This window comes from Meriones unguiculatus, chromosome 2 (genome assembly GCF_030254825.1).
Source record: "Meriones unguiculatus strain TT.TT164.6M chromosome 2, Bangor_MerUng_6.1, whole genome shotgun sequence".
In the NCBI taxonomy this organism is placed as follows: domain Eukaryota; kingdom Metazoa; phylum Chordata; class Mammalia; order Rodentia; family Muridae; genus Meriones; species Meriones unguiculatus.
In genome coordinates, this window is record NC_083350.1 from 92,802,167 (window position 1) to 92,829,521 (window position 27,355).

The following is a 27,355-nucleotide window of genomic DNA, read 5'->3' on the forward strand; positions in this document are numbered from 1 at the left end:
CCATGCCATAGAGGGAGTTGGGTTGTTTTCCAGCCCCCTGCCTCCTTAAATCCAGCGACTCTCCTACCTTATCCAGAACTGGAGCAGCCACTGCATCACTGTGAGATCTTGACTCAGGTACACAGCACCCAACCTGACCTGAAGGATGGATGCCCTGCTGGCAAACGCTGAGCACACTTGGTTCACAGATGGGAACAGCTTCATCCATGAGGGTCAAAGGAGAGCAGGTGCAGCAGTGACCACCGAGACTGAGGTAATTTGGGCCCAATCCCTCCCCCTGGGACTTCTCAAAAGGCTGAATTAATCGCTTTAACCCTTACACTGGGCAAAGGACTAGCTGTCAATATGCACACGGACAGTAGGTATGCGTTTGCCACTGCCCATGTGCATGGAGCCATATACCAACAAAGAGGGCTCTTGACAGCTGTAGGAAAAACTATTAAAAATAAAGAAATTTTACAACTCCTTGAAGCCCTATGGCTTCCCCAAAAGCTGGCTATTATTCATTGCCCTGGACACCAAAAAGGAACCACCAAAGTAGCCAGAGGCAACAATTGGGCTGATAAGGTGGCTAAGGATATTGCCTTGCAAGAAGCAGAAGCCACCATCCTAGCAATGATGTTGCCAGAGAGACCCCAATACACTAAAGAAAAAATAAAATGGGCACAAAACCAGCCCATGAGTCAATATTTAAATGGTTGGTGGCACTCAGCTGACGGTAAGTTAATATTACCCAACTCCTTAGCTAGAGTCATTCTCAGAAAAATCCAGAGTCACTCACATGGGATCCAAGAGAATGGCAGGTGCTGTGAGACAATCCAAAGTAACTTTTAAAGACATGTGTAAGACCACTGACGATTTTGTTGCTAATTGTAAAGCCTGCCAGCTGACCAACGCCATGAACAGACCACAACACCCAGGATCACGCCTTAGAGGTAAGAGACCTGGAGCCTACTGGGAGGTTGACTTTACAGAGATCAAGCCTGGAAGATATGGGTACAAATATCTACTAGTGTTTTCCTGGACATCTTTTCAGGATGGACTGAGGCCTTCCCCACCAAGGACGAGACCGCTCAGATAGTAGCAAAAAAAATTACTGGAAGATATTCTACCCAGGTATGGCTTCCCCCATCTGATAGGATCAGATAATGGGCCAGCTTTTGTGTCAAAGGTAAGTCAGAGTGTAGCCAAATATATTGGGGCAGATTGGAAGTTACATTGTGCTTACAGACCCCAAAGTTCAGGTCAGGTAGAGAGAATGAATAGGACATTAAAAGAGACCTTAACTAAATTGACCTTGGAGACTGGTGGTATCAATTGGGACTGACTCCTTTTGAGATTATGTATGGAATACCAGCCCCCATTGTACCTAATCTTAAGCCTGATGCTGAGATAGATGAAGGAGACTTGATCTTCCGTGTAAGAGCTACCCAATGGGCTCATAAACATGTTTGGCCTAAACTGCGTGCGCTCTATGAGGCAGGCCTGGTCCCAGAACCCCACAAGTTCTGGCCTGGAGACGGGGTCTACGTGAAAGCGGTTTCGACAAAGCACACTGGAGCCCAGGTGGAAGGACCATACATTGTCCTGCTCACCACCCCGACTGCCAGCAAAGTCAACGGAATTGCAGCTTGGATTCACTACTCGCACGCTAGCCCGGCCAACCTGTTCTCAACCCAAGAAGACTCCCTGACTCCTGCTGCCCAAGAATGGAAAGGACACCGCAACCCAGACAGCCCCCCACGTGTCAAGCTAGCCAAAGCCTCGTTATCGTCTTAGGTCTGCCAACAGTATGTGCTATTGTCTGGAACCCACATGTCCCTGTAAACAATACCTGGGTCCTGTGGGATGAATATGGTAATATCTTAGCCACAGCCTCCCGAGCAGCTCCTCCCAAGCCATGGTTTCCTGAACTGAGGTTTAATCTGGCACTCGCCATGCCTACAGGATCCCATGCAAGGTACTTTGCTCAGGAAGTAAAGGGACACTTTTATATGTGTCCCTCCCCTGCTGATTCTCCATGGTGGCGGGAATATTGTGGAACCTCAGCTGACTTATATTGTGCAAAATGGGGCTGCGAGGAATATTCTACTAGTTGGAAACCAATTTCATCTAAACTTATCCAGTTCACTAGGGACCCCAAATATGATAACTGCCCATATGCAATTAACAGTGATTTGCCTCGACACCCTATAACCCAACCCTGTAATCAGCTATTGCTTTCCTTCACCAAAGAGGGAAAAAACTATCCCAACTGGCTGCAGGGAAAAACTCTGGGCTGCAACAATGGAAGACAGAAAGGCACGGGGGAATAATACACTTCAGGTTCCTCCTTTCTGATATTGCACCAAGGACTATTGGACCTAATCCGTTAAGTCTGGTTACTACCAAGGCTCCCCAGAAAACAAGGACCCCCAAACCTCCAGTTGCTCCTGCCCCCAAAATTAACCAAATTATGGGGTTCCCCAGGAACCCCAGTCCGACCCTCTCTAGGAATTAATGCTTAACACTTATGTAGTCCTAAAGGGGACTCGCCCAGACCTCATTAAGTCCTGTTGGTTATGTTATAACTCACGGCCCCTGTTTTATGAGGCTGTGGCAATCACTAATAACTACAGCCTTGCTACATATATGACCACCTGCAGGTGGCAACCACCCCCTCAGGCCAGACTTACTCTCCAGCTAGTTCAGAAAGAGGGACTTGCGTGGGGACAGTCCCAGACACCCATCAAAACCTCTGCAACCAGACCTTAACTCTAGGGGTGGGAAGGATCAATATTTGGTACCTCCCAATTATGCTTGGTGGGCTAGTTCCTCTGGCTTAACCCCCTGCACCTACGGCAAGCTGCTCTCAGATTCTTACTGTGTACTAGTTCGGTTGGTTCCCCGACTAATCTACCATAACAATGAAGAGTTCTTTACGGCCCTTGATCAACTGTACCAGAATCATGTATGAAATAAGAGGGAACCCATAACGGCTACAGCTATCACTCTAGTGGTATTGCTGGGAGCAGCAGAAGCAGGAACAGGTATTACTTCCTTGGTCCTCCAGGATAAGCATTACGGACAGCTGAGGCAATCTATAGACATAGACATCCAAAGATTGGAGAACTCAATTGCAGACCTTGAACAGAGCGTTGAATCTTTGGTAGAGGTTGTTCTCCAAAATAGGAGAGGACTTGACTTGGTGTTTCTGCAACAAGGAGGGCTATGTGCAGCGCTCAAGGAAGAATGTTGCTTCTATGTCAATAAGTCAGGTATGATAAGAGAGTCACTGGCAAAAGTCAGGGAAGGTTTAGAACAGAGGTCTAAGGAGAGAGAGGCCAAGTCAGGATGGTTTGAATCTTGGTTCAGCACATGTCCATGGTGGACAACTTTGCTATCTACTCTCTTAGGCCCTCTCACAGTCATAATATTACTACTTACTGTTGTGCATGTTTGCTGAACCAGTTAATGACCTACATCAGTCAGAGACTGGGGACTATCCAGCAAATGGTGCTCCGCTCACAGTACCAACACCTTGCCACGACTGAAAACAACACCAACTCATAAATTCCCCCCTCCCTTCAAAATAATAACGCTATTCCTAGTCTGTGTCTATTCTCCAGGGAGCCACCTACGACACCCATGTAAGTTGATGGACTCAATAGGATTCATCTTAGACTGATACCGGGAGCTTCGGACTACACAGGACTGCCCCATTGTCAATGGCCCCATGGTCAGCATTGAAGCAACTATAGAAGACGAGATCCTCGGCCCCTGATCCTACCTGGCAGCTAAAAATGATATTAAAGGTCCCCCCCAACACCAAGTTAAATGACTCAGGCACATCTAGAAGATTCGAGAAATTTTCCTCTTGAAAAGGGGGAAATGAGAGGTTCAAAAACTTAAGAGTTAATTCCTGGGACTGGAGCAAAATCACCAGATCACAGTCCTTTCAGAGCAGGGTTCCAGCAGCAGTCCCCCTTCTTGTATTTCGTCCCCTTAAAAACCCTCTTCTCCAACTGTTGGGCAGAGTGCATGGAATCTTATGTAAGAAGTGGGAAATAGTAAGATCTGGAGAGGACAGGAACTCCACAAGGAGAGCAACAGAACCAGAAAATTTGAACACAGGGGTCTTCCCAGAGACTCATACTCCAAACAAGTACCATGCATGGAGATAACCTAGAACCCCTGTACAGATGTGGCCCATGGCAGTTTAGTGTCCAAGTGGGTTACATAGTAATGGGAAGAGGGACTGCCTCTGACATAATCTAATTGGCCTGTTCTTTGATCACCTTCCCTTGAGCCTTACCAGGCCACAGAAGAGGACAATGCAGCCACTCCTGAAGAGATCTGATAGACTAAGATCAGAAGGAAGGAGAGGAGGACCTCCCCTATCAGTGGACTTGGGGAGGGGCATGCATGAAGAAGGGGGAGGGAGGGTGGATTGGGATGGGGGGAGGGACTTATGGGGGGATACAAAGTGAATAAAGTATAATTAATAAAAGTTAAAAAAAAAAAAACCTGTTCTCCCGGAGTTGGGGGTCGCTTGTCCCTTTGTTCTTGTGAAGGGCATCCACCCAGCTCGAGTTTGTAATAAAGACCCTCATGTGTTTTACATCGGACTCAAAGCCTGTTGGTTATTTGGGGACTCGCAATGTGGGTATTTCAAAACCTTGTCTCAAAAAACAAAACAAAACAAAACACTAACAGGTGAATGTGAGAGAAGACGAAACATTTGGTGTTATGCTTACCTTTTTGCCCATGACGACTGCTGAATTTGTCTCCAATCTCTGGACGACGTGTCTGTCTCAAGAGCATTTTGATGAGGAAAGCATCCTCAGCATTGGAAGAGATCATCACCTTCTCAATGTAGGAGTCTGTTGCACCTTTGTACCTAATGTGAAGACACAGTTGCTGGAACAGCATCCCACTGCCCTTTGTCAGTCTGTCACCCTATTACATACTGTCTTCAATCCCACCCACCACAAAATAATTCTGATATTCTCTTCTCATGCTCTGAAAATATATTCATTTCCAGCATTAAATTTAAATTTACAAGTTTCTTTTCTTACAGTCTTATACATTCCCTATGAGATAGATATAACAATCTTATAGTTGTTCCTTTAGTATGGTTAGCATTAACAGATGCTTCGAGAGCTCACACGGTTAGTGTAAGAGTGCCTGCCTTGTGGAGCAGAGCTGAGCTTCGAGAGATTATCAGGCTCAGCTCAGCTTTGGGTGCAACAGTCCTTTAACCTAATGACCATTTTATGTTATTGCTGTTCTACACACATCTTGAATCATGTATTTTTTTATACAATAGACATTATGAGTCTACCAAGAGTCAGATCTCTGGAGGCTCTGACATACAGCTATTAAAGGGTAGAGTTCCTGTGCAAAAGGAGCTTGGTTCTAGTAAGAAAGAGGGATGGTCAAACCATGGTATGGGATACCTAGGAACCTATCCTGCTAGGGCCTAGGATGACAATGGTGCAGAGAAAAGTGGGCTGTCAAACACACAGAGGTGACCCTGGAAGTGAGACTGCTCAAGCAGAGGAAGCAGCCTGAGCCAATGCGGGTGGCCCAAAAGTAGACGGTATGTTTAGAAGAAACAATTCCCTAGAAACATGGGTTGATATGTACATAATGCCAAGAGGCATGCAAGAGAACCTTCCCCTTAGATGACCCTGTCATTCAGAATCTTACTCTATTTTCTCAAGAGTCACACAGCTGGATAAGAAATTCAGAAAAAGAATCACTTGGCTACTCAAGTTAACATGCAGAATGAAGCGGGAGGGGTGACTAAATACAGTAACAGGCCAGGCAGAGTAGAACTCAAATCAACCACCTCAGGAGTGAGTGTGTGTGTGCCTGTGTGTGCGCACAAGTGTTTGCGTGTGCATGTGGGAGTGTGTGTATGTGAGAGTGAGTGCATGTGTGCCTGTGTGTGTGCATGTGTGTGTCTGTGAGTGGTGCATGTGACAGAAGCTACAACAGGAATTACTGAACTAGCACTGAGGCAGCTGAAAGGAAGGTACAGGGTTTGTGCTGCCTAGGTAGGTTGTGGTGCCTATCACCACCAAAAAAGATTAGAAGGCAGTTTGGGGCTGGGGAGAAAGGCTGTTTAGCTCTGATGCTACAGGAGCCAGCCACAGGCAGATGTCCTGGGCACATCAGTAAAGAGTAAGGGAGTGAGGGATCAGGTTTCTCCAAGTAGAAAAACACATCCAGAAAGGAAAAGCATTACTAGCTAGGACAAGGGCTCCAGACGGCCACAGGAGAGGGAAGGCTGTAAGTAAGAAACTCCAACAGTAGGAGGGTGATGTGAAAGCAGTGCTAAAAATACAATCGAAGAAGGGCCTTTCAGTGCTTTCAAATGTTCAGGAAAGATGTATCACACACTAGGGGTACAGGGGGAATAACACAAGTCTAAATAGACTTTGCCACTGACTTTGGCAAATCTGCCCAACTCTGGGTTTCCTTACTTATTTATCTCCTCTTCCTGGACTAGTCTGTGAGCTCCATGGGGCAGGGATAGGACTGGCTGATTCACTGCTGTCCTCTGCAACTAGAATACCTCCTGGGGCAGTGTCAGTGCTCAAAAAACACTCCTTGACTGAAAAGAACACAGCTTCTCCAAAGCTGTTTCAGTGGGATAGAGAGAGGAATTTGGGAGTGAGGCAGAAAAGCAGGAACAGGTGACACAGAAAAGACATGAAAGTGCCAGCAGAAGGAAAGATGTGTCTTGGAACATCTGCCTCCTTTAGGGGAGACAGAAGGGAGCTATCCCATACATGTAACTTCAAATGAATTTTGTTGGTGGGACTTGGTACCATGGACCCATTCCCAAGTGAGCTGTCTGCTCGTCCACAAACAAGTTCTTGGCTCTCTCACACTGCTGTATTTAGCACAGCAGGTAAGGTAACATACAACTACAACTAATCTAGAAACTGGTCCATTATAGTACATCAGTGATGTTATGATGTGGCCAGTGTTTTGTTTGTTTGTTTGCTTTCTATAACATGAAACTGGTTGTGCCACTCTCTGCAGAATGAATTCCAAACTCTGCCATATGTTAGCAATAGCAAACTACAATGATCCTCCAAACCTGGGCCTTTTATTCCTAGTGATCCTGCTGTTTCTTCTATGTGGAACTCCTGTCTATTTGGCCCATTCCTCTTACCAGGTTATATGAGCTGTATGATTCCACACTTCAGTTTCTCTTCTATGACATACTGTTTTCTTGTAAAAGAAGGTATCCAAAATTGCTGTTTCCAGTTCTTCAATTTATAAAGACTGTATAACTATATGATACATTATAGAACTAGAGATGGTAAACTACACGATACATAATCATACATAACATATAATTCCCCATCCACTCTTTTTCCAAATGTCTCTATGTCTTATCAAGGCGAGTGATACGCACGTGATGGGCACGTCTTTGTACTGTGGTTGCTGAGGCACATTGCTTCCTTCCAGAGGAATCTGGGTCACTGTGGGCATGGACTTGTTTACAAGCACTTGTTTGTTCTCTACTTTCTCACCTACAGAAAAAAAAAAAAGTAAAAACAGATCATTATCATCTGTGCAGAATGCAAAGTCTGCTGGGCAGGGAACATCGGGCAGTCGTGGTTTATCAAGTCCAGACATGTAAGAAAGAAACAGGCCATCCCAGTGGGAAGTGTAGTTCCACAGGCTTTAGAGGTTATTGTGTAAGAAAAAAAAAACCTGATGGAAATCAAAATGTGATTACCGAGGAACTGACTTAGGATTATCCACCAAGTGAAACTCCACCTCAGTCAACAAGAGACTGACTTAAGAGACTGTAAACAAGGCAGGCACCATCCCAGTCTACAGCAAATTCATGTATTTCTCAGGGTATCAGAACAGATTAAGAACACTAGTTATTTGCAGAGTTTACCAAATCACCAACAACTTACCTTAGAAAGGAAGAAAAATAAAAACCCTATGGGTTTTTGCTTCTATTTCAATTTAAGGACCAGTGACTTAAATAACGATCCTCATGTTCATACTCACGGCCACAGTGATCAGTGCTAACACTTCAAAAAATTTCCAAGGAAACAAAGGTAGACAGACACACTAAAGGGGACTTACACACTATGTGGCTTTGGGGAATCAGAGCTATCTACAGCACTGCCCACCCAGGGTCCAACTATGACTAGGTTGTATGGAAGGTGACTGGTCTGACAACAGAATTTTCAGCTGGTCCCTGAAATATGCTGTTTTCCTTTCAGACAGCTGAGGCTATCAGACTCCTAGACACTCTCACAGCTTTTGGTACTGCTCTTCTAACCCTCTTTAGCAGACGCCTCTTATCCACACACAGATCTCAGCTTATTTCCTTCCAAAGGCTGTGTAGATCTTCCATGCTAGGGCAGATCCTTTTGCCCTACAATGGCCTCACACTTATCTTTATGGTTTCTTACACTAGATGTAATCTGGCATGCTTGTGTGTGACCTGATGATCAATATCACCTTTCTACACTAGCCTGTAGGACCCCAGGGTATGAAGAAATTCATTACACATTTGTAATTATAATGAAGTCATTTCTTTTAGGAAAAGAATAGTCCAAATCAGACAATAACCAAAATGTATAAATTATGAAATACCAGCATAGATGCAGACTCAAGACATTATTCAAAACACAGTTTCCAATTTGGCTTTTCTGTAATTTAAGCTTATGCCTAGAATACATCTTTGCTATGGAAAAACATACATGAAACATAGAAAAATAGATAGGAAGGAAACTCATCTAAAATTACCATACCAGCTGAATCTAGACAGAAGTATTACACACTGGTTCTTTCTGTCCTGTTTGCCAACAATTCAGAAATACTGTTAAATAACTCTCACAATTTCAAAAAGTTCGTACTGAAAGGTTTTTACCTGGAGAACAAATGCCATCTGCATCTAAAATTTCATGTCGCCAGATGGGTTTTCTGGTAGCAGCATCCAACATAGGACCCATCACCTTATCAAAAGTCTGATTGGTGTATCGTTTCAATGTGCACTTAGCATTTTTATATACAAGACAACGCCCAAAACCTGAAATGAAATCCCAAATAGGTCAGAATCTGTTGTAATACGAAACAAAGGTAAAACATGAATTTGTGGTATTCAATAAGCCACTTCACTGCACATTTCCAAGAACAAAAAAAAAAAAAAAAAAAAAAACCAACCCGCAAACTACTTTACCATTGGTAAATCTGGAACTGGCAAAAAAAAAAAAAAAAAAAGAAAGAAAAGAAAAAAACAAATAAAAAACAAGTAACAATCCAAAACATGCTCACACTCCTCTGCCAACTGTCTATATAAACCCAATGTTTATGTCCACTTTCCAGCATGCAATCCATTATGTCATGTTGAAAAACACAGGTGACATAAAGCCACAAAATATCAGCATTTCAAAGGACCTTAGAAACCACTTTTGATATCCCCTTCTTTTACAGGCATTCTGCATTAGGGCCAAAAAATTAAACAAATGCAGTCACCCACGAAGTTGGCAGCCCACCTGAAACAGACCACGTCCACCAAAGTCCAGGCCAGGCTGCTCAGCGCACAAACTCTCTGTGTATAATTTCTGCTAAGCTTCCCTGAAAGGTCTTCCTCTCTTTGATTCTGGCATTTACAATTGGTTAGACCTAAGCAAGTCAGCAAATAATATTTATTTCTCCAGGAAGGGAAACACATCTGTTCCCTGCCCCCTTTTCTTTTAAATGTGAGGGTGACTATGAAGGAAAAAAAGTAAGGTAGATAGGGTAATTTGTGAATCTTTATGCACTGTTCGTCATCACAGCTCCCCATGACCTGTGGTACCACAGTAAACGTGCCCGGAGAGCCAGCTGCTCTGCAAATATTACATGATCTGAAGCTGTGATATGACAGCCATTAACAGTAACATGCAGCAGTACATGTGAATCTAAACTGAAAAAAAAAATCACCACATAGTTTCTTCTAAGTGCAAATAGACATTTTATTTATATGTGGAAGCTTAAAAGCTAGTGGGGGCAGGGAGGTAAACTCTGGTCATTAAATTGTGTTTCTGATAGACATCAGAAAGTCTTCAGATTGCCACATCAACGTTACCAGTTAATCAGAAAGGAAAATATCTAGTTTTAAAGCATGGCTGTTGTCATTTGAGAAAAAAGGGGCATAAATTCAGTGCAGCCAGCATTAATGCTAGTGACACATGTCTACGAGTACTATTATGGCTGCCTAGCAACTGGAGAGAGGGAAGGGGAGAAATCGTGGGCATGCCAGCGAGGGAAGGAGCTCAAGACTGAATAGAGAAGTCAGCCTGCCGACCAGGTGGTGCTGGCTAGGTCATACAGTGCTGACCTGTGGAAGTAAATGCTACCAGAGTGAAGAAGAACAAAACCCACAACAACCACAAGATAAGGTTTGTCTTTGTACATTCCTTGCTTTTGACATTTGGCTAACAAATGTATCATAGACTGTGCAGATGAGCTGCAAATAGCCTTTCCACCTGCTCTCAACACGTTTACTGCTGCATGTATTATAAGAGATATTAAGACAACAACAACAACAAAACCCCAAATTAATTTTTCTCTTTGAGAAATGTTCAAGTTACCAAAACAATGAAGTAATAGGGATCCTGAAGTTAAACATTTAATAATTATTTAAATGTCAGTCATTTAAAACAAAGCAAGCAAACAAAACCAACACAAAAGTGTAACAGGTCTTACAATTTTCTAGACATGGCAGTGCCCTGCACACAGGAGACCACGACAAAATGGCTGCCTAAGCAAGAGCTGCACAACAGCACTAGTTGATATGCCAAGGTAGACGGGGCAACGTGCAAGTTTCTACCCCTAGAGCCCCTAGATGAAGAGCTACAGGCAATCAACAGCTGAGAGAGGGAAAATCAGTCTTCTTAACAGTAAGCTCCCTGAGAGGTTAGTCAATCCCAAGTGGTCAGCCCTAAACACATAAGCGACAGTAAATGCACTCAGACATTTTATGTGTGTGTGTGTGTGTGTGTGTGTGTGTGTGCACAAAACAATAAAGAAGTTATAAATTTGGATGGGGTAATGAATGAGGGAGGAAGAGGGGTGGGAATGATATAAATATAATACTTATATATGAAATTCTCAATTTAAATAAAAAATATATATCAGCTTCACTTTGTGTATAAAGTTCAAATCATTTGAAACTTAAAACTGCATTCTGACACCAAGTAATGTTTATAATCATCACTATATCTAACTTTGCAAAAAAGTACTTCTGGTGTTAAAGCTCTGAGAATTGACTTACCCCTGTCCAGAGAGGCCTTGTTCAAAACAAGAGCATCTTCAATATCATAGCCACTGTAACTCATCACAGCAACCGTTGCATTCTGTCCCGCTGGCAATTTCTCAAAATCTATTAGCTCAATTGTTTTTGTTTTAACCATGGGTTTTTGTGGATATGCTAGTAGATACATAAGTGTATCAATTCTGTTTCGCTGGTTGTATCCAATGGTACCTTGATTGTTATTGGAGAAAACAAAACCAAGCATTACATCCTGCAGAATAATCAGGTAGCAATTAATTTAAATACATTAAATTTGCTAAACTGAAATGAAAAAAAAAAAAAATCTCAGGTTAAACATTTCAAATGCCCATACGGAAGCTATTGATTTCTAAAACAACTTCATTACTATGATTATTTTTTTCCTGAGGTTTTTAAATATTAGTGAGAAAAGTTACTAATATTTAAAATCCCAGAAAGAAGATAATCAAAATAATAAAAATCTAAATAATTTCAATTTTTTGGACTTGGTAAATGCAATTTATCCTATTTGCACAATTTTAGTTATTACTGGTTCATTTCACAATTAAGTCCACAGACCTACTCGGTTCTGTTAAGATGATGTGAAAACAATATTGGGTTTTCACATGCAGGAGCTTGCACAACGGGCATACATAAATTAACAACAGCAGAAGTTTTAAATGTAAAAGAAAGGGAAGAAAAGAAGGGATGGAATGAAGAAAGAAGAATTCAAGTGAAGGCAGAGAAGAGTAGATCTGCTAAATTTTTATTTATGAAGCAGCAAAAAACATCTACCGATACCAAACACCAGCAGCGCTTGAGTAAAGGCCAGGTCTCCTCTCCTGACAAAGTGAGCCTAGCTGGGGTGAGGAGCAAGGAAACAGCCTAGCTTAGCCAACAGCCCTTAGAAGGGTATGTTACTGGGTTACTGTCAACTACAACTGAACTCACTGTAAGAGTGATATCTATGGCCTTCTTGAGGAAGAGTCTATCTTTTGAGCTCATGGATACACAGCTGACTCTAACAGAGACTATAAACTAGAAGACAGAGACCTGCCCCTCTGTAAGAGCACATGCCAGGTACGGAAATCCCCTTAATGCCTGAGCATTTCTTCACTTTGTGAATGACTGAGGTGATTTGTTAGTATAGGAAGGACATTTGGCTTGTTTCATGAATGTGCCCCTCTGGTGACACATATTCACCAGCCCCTAGGTACCACTGTATGGAGCTAAGCCAAAGTGTGAATAGATATCTAAGCTCTGTGATTTATTTCCTCTAACTTCTGCATTCTATTACTAAATCATCTGTGTTCCATCCCCATCATTATCCCCCTGCACCACAAAAAACAAACAAACAAACATACAAACAAAAAACAATAGCAATCTTAACTCAGGACTGAAACTAACTACTTGAGCAGAAAAAAAAAAAAAAAAAAAAAAACACAAAAAAAAGTCACTCCCTGACATTCATCACCAAAAGCAATGACAAGAGCTGTGCAGAAGGCACACTGCAGAGTGAGGAGCTCATTATGGTTGCTCAGGAAATGTCAACTGAATTAAGGTGAAGAACTCAAGCTTTTTAATAGAGTATGTATGTATCTGTGTTTAAATCTTTTAAATCTTTACAAAACTTTCCAAGTCAGCTGAAAGACAATAGTCAGACGAACCTCATGGACCTTTTGTTGGGTCTGCATTAGGAACTGCAATTTGGTCATTTTAGTGACAACTAATGAACTGGACAATCACCTGACAGTGAGCACTTAACTGCTTTAGCCTAAGACTACTGCTGCAGGGATCAGGACATGGTTCACAGACAATGAGCTTATGTCTTTCTGTGAAACCATATAAAATACATGTTGTGACTTCAGCTCCAACTGTGTAGTTTACTCAGCTTGAGCTGAGGGTTCAGGCAATGTCCCACCAGGCTACCAAAACATGTCTTCTGAAACCGACACAAGCATTATCATGCAGCAGGGAAACATAAATGGCCGTCTTTCTCAACAATGGCCATGGAGCCTGATCCTGCTAGAAACTGTGCTCTCAAGCCAGAACATAATTTGCCAGCATTGCTTCTGACCACTATATGGAGGGACAAAGAAATCATTTAGCACATAAGCATTATGACTCACTGGAAAATTTTTAGAAGCATAACGGATGTGTATATTAAAACATTATACATAAACTAAGATTTCTATATTACAATACCATCAAATCCCTATGGCTATTAACTATCTAAAGAAATTAACTCAGAAGGCTTGCCTATGTAAGCACACGGTCAAACTAAAATGTTCTTACTGCTGCTTTCAGTTTCCTTAAAAAGCATTGCAGGCCTAGGCCTGTAGCCCAGGGGAAGCACTCGCCCAGCATGTACAAGGCACACCACAAAAGATACTGGCAGAAATAACACACGCAGCTAACACAAAAGGACACCTATGAGCTGTGGTTTGCTTCCATTGCCCCATTTTGCCGTAATGTATCTCCTTCTCAACTGTTAATTCTGCTCTTGAATCAATATCACACTGTCTTTATTTTTGTAGTTTTATAATAAATCAGAATCAGGTTGTATTATTTCCTTAGTTTACTCTCTTTTGTTGTAAAATTCCCTTCTTTTGTGTGTGTTTCTGTGCATGAACATGTATATATACATGAATATATATACATATACGTAAGTATATATGTATATATACACACATGCACGTGTATGTTTGTATGTGTATAGTTATACATGCATATGTGTATGTATGGAGGCCAGAGTTGACTGATGTTGGATTTTTTTTTTCTCAAAAATTCTCCACTCTATTCATTTTGAGACAAAAAACTAACTATATTAGAACTCACAGAGATCTGTTTGATTCTGCCTCCCATGTGCTGGCATTAAAGGCCTATGCCACTTAACCCAGCTCTAAATTAGAGAGTCAGTCACCATCCATCCACTTACTCATTATTCCAGAAACATTTATTAAGTATTTACGATACCACCTACTAAGCTGGCTAGGCACAAGGATACAATAATATACTAAGTTCCTATCTTCAATGAGTTTATAATCTATAATGAAGTAGAGAAGCCAGCCTGATTACAGGCCACAAAGTTCAGGAACTATGGGAAGTGACTCTCGGCAGAGAAGAACTTTGGTGAGTTTTAGAGATTCCATTGAAGATACAGCGTACTGTGGTATAAGTATGAACTCCAGAGGTATACTCTGGAATTCAGCTTTCTTCTCAGAAAGAAAAGCTCAAGCCTCACAGGATCATTATCATGCTTAAAAAAATGAATGCATGTAAAAACTGGGAGGTCTGGGGAACAGATCAGCAGCAGAGCGTATGTTTGGCAATAATGAAGCCCTGGGCTCAACGCCCATCAAGACTCCCTCCTCCATGGGTACTCAGTAAGTGGCAGCAGTTACTATGACTGGCATCAGTAATACTGACAGTCAGCGTCACCTTGCAGTACACCCATCTCACTCAAGTTCTAACCTACATACTAACTTTAGACCAAAGCAGTCATTTCCTATCACTCTAAGGAAACTAGAACTAACAGAAAGCATAGAAGCTGAACACACAGTAACCTTGTCCACTTGAGTGAGTCTAGCAAAGGGGTGTTTGAAGCCCCAGAAAGACTTCAGGTAAAACTGAAGCATTTAGAACAGCTATAGTATTAAAAACAAAACAAAACAAACTAAAAACAAATCCCTTAAATCAACAGAATTAAAAAAAAAAAAAAACTCTCATGCAAAAGTGGCTAAGGCTTTTCTCCCTTTTTTTTTTTTTTTTTTTACTCCTAAACAAATAAAGAATAGATATGCAAAACAGTGGGGCAGAGTTGTGGAATGTAACAAATTTGTGAGGAATCTTGAACATCATGTCTTTTAAATATCTCAATCCCAGGACACTCCACTCCTGTTTAAACACAGGATGAAATAGTCTGCTTAGAAACAGATTCTGGAAGAAGAAACAGAAGACAAGAACAGAAGCTGTCCAAACTCCTAAGTTTGTTTTTTTGTTTTGTTTTGTTTTCCAGTCTTAGTAACTTAGAGCTGAAGGGGGAAGGGCTGGAGGAGGTCCATGATGCATATTCATTAATTTGCTGATACCGGCTGAGTGAGAAAGGAGAAAGCGTTGCTCTAGAGGACAGCTAGTAAAACAGGATAGAGTGAGACTCTGAACTCAGTCTCAGCACACACTGCAGCTCCAGGACACAGCAGGGGCTCAGAGAGCCCTGGGGACTGACCACTACCCGGGATCTATCTACCTGACTTTCTATTCTGAGCCTCGTCATGACACCGACAGCCACACTGAAGTGAGATGGTGTTGGTAGCAGGAAGATGCTATATGGCACTTGGACTCCATTAATAACTTTGAAGCATCTGCGGTTTAAGAAGCATCTTTGCAGGCAGCTTGTTAGATTAGCTCTCTGATATGCAAGCTGAAGCTCTTGAGTTACTGTGGTTCCCACTGGTCCTTTTCTGTGGAGCTTCTGTTTCACTCTCTGAGGGACGGTGGTTTGGTATTGAAAGGGCAGGGGCTGGACACAGCAAACCTTGCAGGTTGGCTATAATATTTAGTGAGCCACTTCTAGACTACTGTCTTCCACTTTCTACATGGACTAACAGACAAATAACAAGTAAAACATTACTTTGGAAAAGAGTCTTCAGCAATGTATCCTCTTTAAAGTGGCTTTTAGTTCCCAGCTGCCAGGACTCAGGAAACTCAAATGATGCAGAGCAGTCTTGCTGAAAGGACTGGACTTGCCTCAGACCTGGGTCTCTGCTATGGGCTCTCTCTCACTGACCTTTTCCTTCTGTCTTTCACACAGACCTTCCTAGGTACTCCTGCAGCTCCTGCAGCGCCTTCAGTGTCAAAGGGCAATGTGGCCACGCCATGTGCCAACTTTAAACGCACTTCTCTATGCTTCCCTTCCTGGTCAGGTGTGTTTTATAATAACAAACAGTAACAAAGCCCCTTTTTTTAATATATGACTTAAGATATTCTGTGGCTTTTGTCTTGCAAGCGTCAGCAGTAACGTCAGAGGATTGTATCCAAGGAGCTAAATGTGCAGGACCCAGGGTCAGAGCAGCTGAATACACCAACCTCAGAAAACACAGACAATGAATTGCAAATGACACTCCCAACAAAACGAGGAAAAAAACCTTCACACACAAGACTACAAAAGAACTCTACAGACACTGAATTGGCTTTCTGTGCACACTGATCCTGCTTAACTGTGTGTGGTAACTAACCCGGCGCTTCAGACGTGTGGGGCCACAAAATAAAGGTTGGGTTTTCAATTTTGGAGGAGGTGGGAGTGGGGAGGGTTGTGATAAAAATATTTTTCTCCTCTTTTGAGTCGCTTCTTTATTTTAAAACGGCTTCACTAACAGGAGATGGCCGTCGCTTCTGTTTGTATCTTCAAACAAAACGAGAGGCATTAGTCATGCAGTGATTAGTCTTCTGTTAATTCTGCTGAAGGTTCTACACAAAAGGTGTATTGTTTCAGCCAGGATTCACATCATGAAACAAACGGTTTGGTAAACTCAAAAGAAGTGATAGCCCTTTCACAGCACACAGGGTGCGGTACTGTATATTTCAACTTGTTAGCAAGTCAGGAGTATAGGCAGGACATCAGCCTACACTGCTGAGGATGAATAGGAGGCGAAGCTGATGAGCTGCTCTTCAGATTTTCCCACTGGGAGTTATTCCCGACTGTCCAGGCGTTACACCATTCAGGTAAATGGTGGCACGACAATACGCTTTTCCTCTCTCCATAGCCAGCCAAAGGGCATGAGACTGAGGAAGAAATATCTCTCCTTCCTGCTGTGGGGAGGAAGCAGGGTTTCTTCCTGTCCAGCTGCAGCTGGAAGAGGGACAGAGGCTAACCGAGGTGAAGCAGAACTCACAGCTTTTCAAAGTGAAGCTCCTGGAGCTGTTCAGATTAGAAAAGACATGCCATACAGGGGATGAAAATTCATTAAGTAAACTAATTTGTTGAAAACATTTTCAACAAATCCATAAGATTTGTTTAGGAGCTGGATCCTTCACAGTGCTCCATGGATCATACTTATCCTTCACAGTGCTCCATGGATCATACTTACTCTCCACAGTGCTCCATGGATCATACTTACTCTCCACGCAGCACACATTCTTCCATGTAGCACATATTCTCGACATCATTACATCTTGCTACAGAGACTTACCAAGACTGCCACGAGATGTCATTTTTCCTCTGTGAATGATGCTTCCCTTTCAAGACTCAGTACAGTCCCACCTTCACAGGTACTCTTCTCCCTCTCAGGTCCCAGGTCCTGCCTTCTGGTCTAATCTGCCTGTCTCCGACTGAACGGAAACTCCGTACACAGAGAGCTCTCTCTGAAGTCTGTTTTCAGGCTCCTTCTCCCCACACCTGACTGCCAGTCTTGCTTAGTGAATGTTATGGGTGGATGGATGGGTAGATAAATTAATAGAAAGGTGAAAGGGAAGGGAACTCTGGAGAAGAAAGAAATGGACTTGGAAATGGATATAAGTGTTAAGAGACACAACAGCAACTACAAGAATAGTGACCCCGTGGTGCAGACAACCGAGGTACGCGGATTACTCAGCAAACCTCCTCACTCCTTTGCTTCTGGTTGTTCTGCTCTTTCGCCCGTCTTTTTTGGTTAACTTACACTTTTCAGGGCTTTGATGTTTATACTCACTCTTATAATTATGGAAAATTTATTATGTGCAACTATGTTGGCTAAAGCAACCAGCTAAGATCTCCCTGTTTATTTAAGCGCAAGACAGGGAGGTCTCCAGCAAGCATCACAGCTCCACAGGCTCTCTGAGCTTAGCAGCCCCCGGGTGTCACTGGCTTCTCAACTGCCCAAACACACAGTACAGAGGATAAAGATTAAAGTCTTTCTCCATCCAATTTAGAAGCAGGTTTAACAAGGCAATCTTACCCATGGCTTGCTTGCCCATAGCACACTGGTAGGTATTTCTTGGTGACTGGTTGTGATGAGGGTATGGGATAAGGCCAGCACAAACACCAAGAAGAGTGAAGGGTTCAATCTCCAAGTGGGTGGTATCTCTGGCAAGTTAATGAAGATTTAGGCAGTTTAGGCATAAAGTGGTAAAACCAGTGTCTGTTTAAGGATATAAAAGATACTATTTCTTAGGTTCCCAGGGGATTTATAATAAACTTTGATGCTAGGGAAATTAGTAAAATAAAAGCATGCTGAAATAAAGCATGAAAGAATTTAAACTGTTTTGGATTAAAAAAAAATCTTATCAGTGGTGAAAATAAAAGAAGGGAGACAGTAAAAAGGTTCTTACATAACATTATCATTATCATAATATACACATAATATCATGTATCAGTGATACATGATAAAAAGAAACTTCTATGACAAACACAGAAGTATGGTATTGTAGTAACTTCCACATGAGCTTGCCTTTTCTTCTGTCAATAAGGACCCTGCCTCACATGTGGGGAAAGAAAAAGATCTCGTTGAAAGTGAGGAGGTACAACCTATGCAGAGCAGTGCCACAGTCCCTAGCTGACTGCGACCATTGAGCAGTTCAAACATTAGGATTCTGAGGAAACGAATTTTAGATTTTACCCAGTTTTAAGGAACTTAAAATTTAACTCAGGTTTAAATTTAAATAATTCAGTTTCTTATTCTAAGCTATCATTATATTTCAGACAACTTACATTTGTGAATCTACCTATTTGACTGTGAAAGTTCTATCAGATTTAGCATTTCTAATGAAATTTAGCTACTAAGTGTGCATAAGATTTTAAAGACTTGTATGAGAAAAATGTAAAATATCTCATTTAAAAATATTCATGACATGGTAACAGTATTTTAAACACAGTGGGATAATAAAAGCATCTAAATTAAGGGCTAGTAATTGCTAGGTGGTAAAGAACCCGCCTAGCATGTGTGACACCCTATATTCAATTCTCAGTATCCCTTCCCAAAATAATAATTAATTAGTCATCATTTTCCTCTTCGTATGGCTACTTTCTAGTATGTACCAGTACCTCGCATTATATTGCTATGGGACAGTCCTGTCATAGGTATCTGACTAGTTGGTTACTTCATAATACAGTTCTACAGAAAAGTCAGGTTGGGGCTTATTTGCTTTTGGGAGAGAGCAGCCTGAATATGTAAGGGTTTTTACTCAGTAACACACATCACATTCAGGATACATGCAGTGATCCTGTGTTTTCTAATTCATGGGTCCATGAAACAGAACCTCAGACATTTCGATGGTTCACAGCACCTGAGGGGAGAGGCCATTTCTGGGAAAGCAGTCCATACTGACTGTGGAACATAAGTTGTAAGGTACCTGGTAAAAGAGCTCTACCTCCTCACCTATTCCTTGAGCACACAGTAAGCACTATGTCTCCGCTCCGGAGGAGATATGCTTTCCTTGTATCTGTAAGCTGGAAGAACAGTGTTTTTCTTGGGACCCAGTGGAAACTTCCATCTGACAAAAGCCTTTGTGAGCAGGCAGGGAAAGGGTCTAGGTGAGCTTGCTTGTTTAAGAGGCATCAGTCTAGGTGTTTTTATTGTTATTGTTTTAAGAAGCATAGTTTAAAGCTGTATTTTCTACACAAGAAAAAAAAAGTTTGGCTAGAGGATGTAGTTCAGTGGCAAAGAGCTTGATTAGCATGTATGAGATCCTAGGTCAAACACAAAGTTTTTATTTTATCACAAAACAGTGACTTTTTAAGATTATGTAGTGTCTCATAAATACTGAACATCTAAATGCTCTGAATTTTAATTTTATAAAAAAGAAAAATTACTTCCTTTAGAATCACAACCACTGTATACCCTGAACAGGAATGAGAGATTTTACTTACATGTACTTGATATTAAAATAAACCCACTAAATTCCAGCAGAGAACAAGTTAAAGCAAATATATATACCCATATATATAAGCTAAATCAAATATATATTTATATGTATATATTATATGTTTAATATTATATATAATTTTATAAATATTATATATTTATACCCATGTATATGTATGGCAAATAATGCAGTCACATTACTAACAAGGTGTTCATAGGACAATCAATTAAAATGCATAAACACACTCCTATCACGCTGTACGTGTACCCTGTGGGGTCACGAATACACCAGTGTGCACTTAGAAAGCACTCAGTAGACAGCTAGTTTCAGGGTACTGTGGAATGCGGAATCTGGTGGGATGGGAAAGAATGCAGGTTCATTCTGTTCACTGAGGCAGGGTCTCACAGAGTACAGGACGGAGCAAAAGTCACTATGGGTGACCTTGAATTTCTGATCCTATTGCCACTACCTCTTGAGTGACAGGAACATAGGCATGTATCACTAAACCAAGTTTTATTTTATTGAATTTTTTTCTTTCTTTTTTTTGAGACAGAATCTCACTTTGTAGCCCTGGTGTTCTAGACACACTATGTTGATAGGCTGGCCTCAAACTCACACACTCCTAAGTACTGAAATAATGTGCCTGACATTATTCCTGGTTTTACTTGGTGCTAGGGTTTTATGAGGTGCTTTGTATATGCTCCGCCAACTGGGTTACACCCCAAATTTAAGTTCACTTTTTAAATTTATGGATATCTACACTTAAAAATACATCTTGTCGATGAATAAAATAATAGAATTATCATTTCCAAATAAAATGAATTTTATCACTACAGTATCTTGGTGACTGGGCACACCCTGCTTCATAATGCCCTATTGCAGCAAGATATGCAATACACAAATAAGTCAGTAAAATAAGTGAGATTTTTACTGTGTGGCAGCGAGGACCTGCAGTGAAGAGGGTAGAAAGAAATGTGTGTTTGCTTTACACGTGGCTACTCAGAGGCTCACAACAAAGTGATACCTGAGTGCATGAAAGGAGAAACAGGAGCCATCAGTGTCTAGGCATTTGAAGAGAGGCCAGGAAGGCTGCCACAGCAGGTTAGGGGAGGTGAACACACATGAGAAGCAAGTGTGAGCAAATGCTAGGAGCCCAGCGATGTCTGTAGGGCGTCTGAGAACCACGGAGAGCTCTTAGGGACAAGCAATGGTAGAGCCTGGACTAAGTGGAAGATGGAGGTGGTGAACAAAACTCAGCCCTGGGTGTGTCATGTGACAAGTAAGAGTAGCCAGAGCTAAAAAACCACAAAGAATGTACCTGTCATTTATAAGTGTACTACTGGCTAGACATGGTGCACACACTAATTTCAGTACTTGGGGACAAACACACGAGAAGCTCTGTGAGTCTCAGGCCATCTTGGGCTATATAGCAAGTTCTAGATCAGTAGGGGCTACATAGTGAGACCCAGTTCTTAAAAAAAAAAAAAATCCATTATAAAACAGTTCTCTAATAGTTCTTGAAATGTAGAGAGTAAAAGTAGTTTGAAAAGCTCACCACCTAAAGGGACTAAAAATTCTGACTAAAAAGCACTGTTTATCAACTTATAATATAAATATATATTTCATCTCGTAGCAGAAAGAAAAAACTAGTTGCTCGTGATTGAAGATAGAAACAATTAGCAAGTATGATTATTAAACTCCCTTTTAACAATATAACTGCAAAAATCCCAGCCTCAGGCAAATGGTACATTAATGACATGCACAACAGAGCAGTTGTGCAGCTGTCCTCTAATGTCTCCCAAACGGAACACAGATGCTTCTGAAATCCCACTGTGTAGGAGAAACATTATGAACATATTGGCATCTCAAGTTTACATTGCACATATGTTCAGAGATATTTTTATACCATACTATGTGTGGAATTCCTTCTCTAACAATGAGATTTCAGATATCCAATGGCAAAATCCTAGCTAAGAGAGACAAACATTATTTTACGAATGCTGACTCATTAGCTCCATGTTCTTAGTAGCTGGATATTAAAATTGGAGAGGGAATTTCCTTTTAAAAGTATACACTAAGTATCACATAGTTACAGAGATAATTCAATCCAAAGATTCATCGCTGGCGACGTTGTGGCACTTCACTGGGACAGATGACAGGGTGCTTTCTCCAAAACTAGCACCTTCACAAGCGTGTTTCCCAGAAGATCTGAACAAGACAGTGAAAGCAGACAGTACTTTCCATGGACAGATGGGTTTTAATTGTGGTCATTATGAATCTTACTTACTTATTAATTGTATGTTCGTAGAGTGCAATGTTACAATCATTTTCTTCATTCACATCTAAGTATTCAACTAGGCTCTCATGTAAGAAATCTTCAAAATTCCTGGGAAAAGATTGGTAAAAGAGAGACTTAATGCAGTGCTGTATATGACAACAGAAGATCCTGGTTTTCATTTATTCCCCAAATCCCTAGAGAGTATCAATACACTGAGGTATCTAAACACATTGCTTATGGGTCACAACGTCACTAAGATAAAAGCACTAATGGCTGATTCTTGCCAATCTGGGCCCCACTTCTGAAAGTACTGACTTTAGAAACTGTGGTATGAGGCATGCAGTGTCCACATTAACAACATGGTTATGAGGGCTTTTCTTGGTGGAAGCATTTAATGGACAGAATTTCACTAAGGCCTGAGTTGGGAAATATCCCACGAATACAGCTGCATGAGGAGTGATTTATGGCTGGCTGCTGGTATAGCTGGTAGAGAGGAACTGATGGACTAGAGATTAAGATACACTTTCCTTACAGCAGATGTCGAAGAATGTTACTGCTGAGTAAAGCAAGTATGAACATATTTAAAGAGTTGAATAATTTCTACTTTTGGTCACTCACCTGTAACCTTGAGCCAATTCTTCCATATGCTTATTTGTGACTGCTGGCTTCTGTTTCTTGACAATTATGTAAGGCCTAGAAAGGGAAAAGAATAACTTATAGAAGAATGATGTCAGCCAATTCTGTTTACCACTGTGGAAAAGAGGGGAGAGAGCCAGATTGGTCTGGATGGCTTGAGGACACACAGTTTTTTCTGTATGAACATGCACAGTCTTTCTCTCTCTGCCACCCTCTGACACACACACACAACCCTATATTCCTGTGAGTATGTATAAACTACACAGTATTTCCTCCAATTATCCTAAGAATCATTTGGATTTAAATAAAAAGGCAACACAAAGATCACCATCAGTAGTCTAGACAGGGGACAAAATCTCCATGCTGTATTCTTAAAACTGTATAAATGATTACGGAAGCACCACTTCGCCTGCCGCCGGGAATACCTGGCTTACAGCAGTCTTCCTTTGCCCATGCTTCAGTGACTCTTTTGCGCTTTCGGTGATTTTAGTTCCTTGGAGTCATTTCTGGTCTAGAAAGTTTTCAATCACGTATGCTTCTGGGCAGGGGTGGTAAAATCCTGTAGCCCCTGCTCCATTCTACCTGGGAAGGGGATTACCTTTTTCTCTAGTGCATTCATGCTGCACAGCACTGAAAGGGTGCCTACCTGTTAGTAATTTAGTAGCAGGCTGAGTTATCTGATTAAAAGGATGGTCCATTTGAGACTGGGTACTATTGATGGTTTTAGATATCCACTGAGGATCCCAGAACATAACCCCAACACAGGAGAACTGTTGTGATACCCACAAGAGTTAGCAGGCAAAGACCTGTCACTGAGGACAGTAACAGATATGTCTTGAGAGTTCGGTGGAGACCTGGTGTTTGGGGTGGTTTGATGTATGACTAACATCACTGAAAAAGACTGAGAAGTGACTTAGAATATTTGGCTATATGTTTATTGAGAACAGAACAGCCTCCTTACTGGTGACTTATAATGACTGAAGGGGGTGGGGAGATGGAAGAGCAGTCTGGCAGATTAACCTGTAACTGTCAGTGGTGACTTGCCTCGAAGGCTTCACCACCACAAGGAAATACCCACAATAAGAATGGCACGAGGCATGGAAACATCAAGGGCTGTTGCTATTTGGATAAGCAGCTCTTACTGAGGGGAGCAAGAAGCCAGCAGACACTTGTGTGTCTATCCTGAAGCCCAAATAATGATGTGAAGACTAATGAACACTTTGAATCAAGCAGAAAGAGAAGCTAAAGCTCACAGAAGGGAAGAAAAGTCAGTAGTACCTCCAACTCCTGGCTTTTGGTGAGGAATCACAGACCCACTCCTGCCCCAATCCAGGATCTCAGGTTATGGCTCACAATTGAAAGCAGAAACCAGAGTAGGAAGGGGAGAAGCCACTGTACTCAATAAATTCTTCTATTCCAGCCAGATCTCTGATCTGATATTATGAAATGACCTCTAAAAACCAATTAACTTTCTTTTAGAATATATTTTATTAAATGTTTAGAGTAAAATGAAAACTTCTGAACAGGAAGTGCTTATACTATGCCAATGCTTCTCCTGCCTCCTAGGTCATGTTGTCTAATCCTCCAGTTCATTCCTCTTTTTAAGACAAGATCTCACCTCAGAGATCAGGCTGGAGTTTACAGAGCCCCACCACCTGCCTCTGCCTAACTGCTAGAATTAAGGCCACCAGCCACCCTGCCTGGCCTAAGCCACTGGTTAGCAGCTCTATGTGAGCACCCGATACTCTCTCTGTAAGCACTTCCCCAACCTACTTGTTATTTCTCAGCACAGTCCTAAGTAGGCATTACCATTCACATTTCAAGCCAAGGACACCAGACCTCAAGAACTTAGGAATATTCAGAATCACACAGTCACGAAGTAGCCAGCTAAGACTCAAATGTGAGTATCTTATTTTCAGCAACATCATAAGAGAAACCAAGTCTGACCAAGTCAAGCAAAAATTACTTTACTAGAAGCATTAAGAATTTACCAGAGGACGATTATGCTAGGCTCCTGTCTATGAGTATAGCAGAATATCATTAGGAATCATTTCACTGACTTTTTTTTTTTTCTTTTTGTATTGCCAGTCCTGTCTGGTTCTATCCTGGGTCTCTGAATTATTCAGCCTCTGGTTTTTGGCCCTCTAGGTAGTGACAGGGGTGGGAGCCCTCTTGTGTCACAGGTCTCAAGCTGGACCTGTGAGGCTTCATCCAGCAACTGGTGGAAACAGATGCAGAGACCCACAGCCAAACATTAGGCAGAGCTAGAGGAATCCTGTGGAAGAAGGGGTGGGGGGGAAGAATTGTAGGAACCAGAGGGGTCAAGGACACTGAAGAAAACCCACAAAACTAATTAACCTGGGCTCATAGGTGCTTACCGAGACTGAAACAACAATCAGGGATGGGTCTGCTCTGGCTCTCTGCACATAGTTTACGGTTGTGACCCTGGTCATCTTGTGGGACTCCTAACAGTGGCTGTCTTTGACTTTTCTGACTGCTTTTGAAACCATTTTCCTTCTACTGGCTTGCTTCATCCAGCCTTAACACAAGGGGTGACGCCTAGTCTTACTGCAACGTGGTATGGCAAGTCTGACTACTATGCATGGGAGGACTGCACTTTTCTGAAGATTATCAGAGGAGGAGTGGATCTAGGGGAGAGGGGAAACTGCTTTGGGGATATAATACATAAAGGAAGAATAAGGGGTAGGGAGGGAGAGGGAGAGAGAAGGAATGAGAATCCAGGGAAGAGGAGAAACACTGAGAAAGATCAGGAGCTGGGCCAGTGAAGAGGATCCAGGGAGTGCTGAGTAGGAGGTGATCTTAAGCTCATGTTCCTGCATGACCCTGAGATGGGCTGGAACAGATACTAGTGGGATTTCTGTGCATACTCAGCTGGAGGACTCAACCTGTGTGCGATAAGCACAAAAGGGGCCACTTTCCTACTGTTACCACCTCCTTTTGTGTCCTAACATTTTCCTTGGTTTTTCTCAGCCTTTCTCCTTTTACTTTCTGGTCAAGTAACATAACTATGAATACTTTAAGGCTGGGTAGAATACAGAGGTGAAAATCAGGACTGTTGGGAGTCAAGCAACTTCTAAGGACTATCAAGAAAAAAAACAATTCTACTCTAGTCTAGCTCTGGGCATCTGGCTCAGCCTCACAGATCCCCAAGTTCCTCATTAAAACGAAGATAATAATTCAAATAATGGCCTTCCACAAATAGCATACCCAGTAAAACAGACAACAACTAGTACCCATCCCCTAGCATAGCTAGTTGTACTAGTAATTATTTCTGCCTCTCCTGGCAGACTGAACTCTGAGCACAGAAAATAGCTCCCATTAGTTTTCATATCTCCCATTAATCTCTAAGGTGTTTGAAAACTGAATCAAATTTATTTTTACAACAACAACAGCAAAAAGGCTAAAGCAGCTTCAAAACTAGAAGACTATTTCTTCCAAAAGTTCACGTAGAGACTTAAGTTCTTAACAGCAACATACCTACACAATCGTCCTCCATCAGAAGAAATATAAACACAGCGATCTGTAAGATTTGTGGAGATAGAAACAAATTCATTGATATATCCTGCTCTTCGCATCAACCGAAATGTACTAACAAGCTTTTTATGGTCTCGAATGACACCCAGGATGTTACCTAGACAAAGAGAAGAAACAGGTGAGTCAGAAACAAAGAACAAATAATCTGACTTAAATGATCCATCCAATAATAATGCTGAGAAGCAATGAGAAGTCACTGGAACATAGTTACTGACAGCAGAGACATCCACAGGCCAGATCTAGGAAGAGTGTGCTCAAAGCTGGGCTGAGGGCCTTGGAGATAATGATGGAGGAATTCCCCAAGAGTTTACTTGACTGTCCTCAGCTGTCAGCATGGTGAGGAGAGCATGAGCTTCACACCAGAACAAGCAGGTGTGAAGCCTGGCCTATTAATTCCACAGGTGTCATGTGGAGGAGACTGCTGAGAACTCTGCCTTGGACACTACAGAACCTGCTGTGAAACTAAGATGCCAGTTTTCACCTCCCAGGGTTAGCACTAGGATTCAGAGAGGCACAGCATGACACGCAGACTGAGAGCTGGCTCACCACCAACCCCTGCTGAACACTGACAAGGCAGGCAGCTGACTGCCCTGCTGACGACCTGCCCCTCCCCCACGAGCCTGTATTACAGAGGGCTAGAGACTCCCTGAACGGGAGGAAAGGATGGCCAGAGATGAGCACATCAGACAGGACACAGCTACCGAGTAGAAAGGCGGGCACACTGCTGCCAGCCTCTGGGGGCTTAGAGGAGGCAGAAGGAAGAA

General features: G+C 42.0%; 1 protein-coding gene across 1 annotated transcript in view; it reads right to left on the reverse strand.

The window, feature by feature from the left end:
• The window catches only part of Polr3b (RNA polymerase III subunit B), a 104,892-nt gene that overhangs the window by 29,747 nt on the left and 47,790 nt on the right, over positions 1-27,355 (reverse strand). Inside the window, exons 16-23 of the mRNA XM_021656564.2 lie at positions 26,535-26,688; positions 23,019-23,093; positions 22,410-22,508; positions 18,217-18,344; positions 11,285-11,494; positions 8,897-9,055; positions 7,415-7,532; positions 4,737-4,879 (exon numbers count right to left, since the gene is read on the reverse strand). Of these exons, the coding sequence (XP_021512239.1) occupies positions 4,737-4,879; positions 7,415-7,532; positions 8,897-9,055; positions 11,285-11,494; positions 18,217-18,344; positions 22,410-22,508; positions 23,019-23,093; positions 26,535-26,688 (1,086 nt within the window). The remainder of the gene's footprint in view (positions 1-4,736; positions 4,880-7,414; positions 7,533-8,896; positions 9,056-11,284; positions 11,495-18,216; positions 18,345-22,409; positions 22,509-23,018; positions 23,094-26,534; positions 26,689-27,355) is intronic.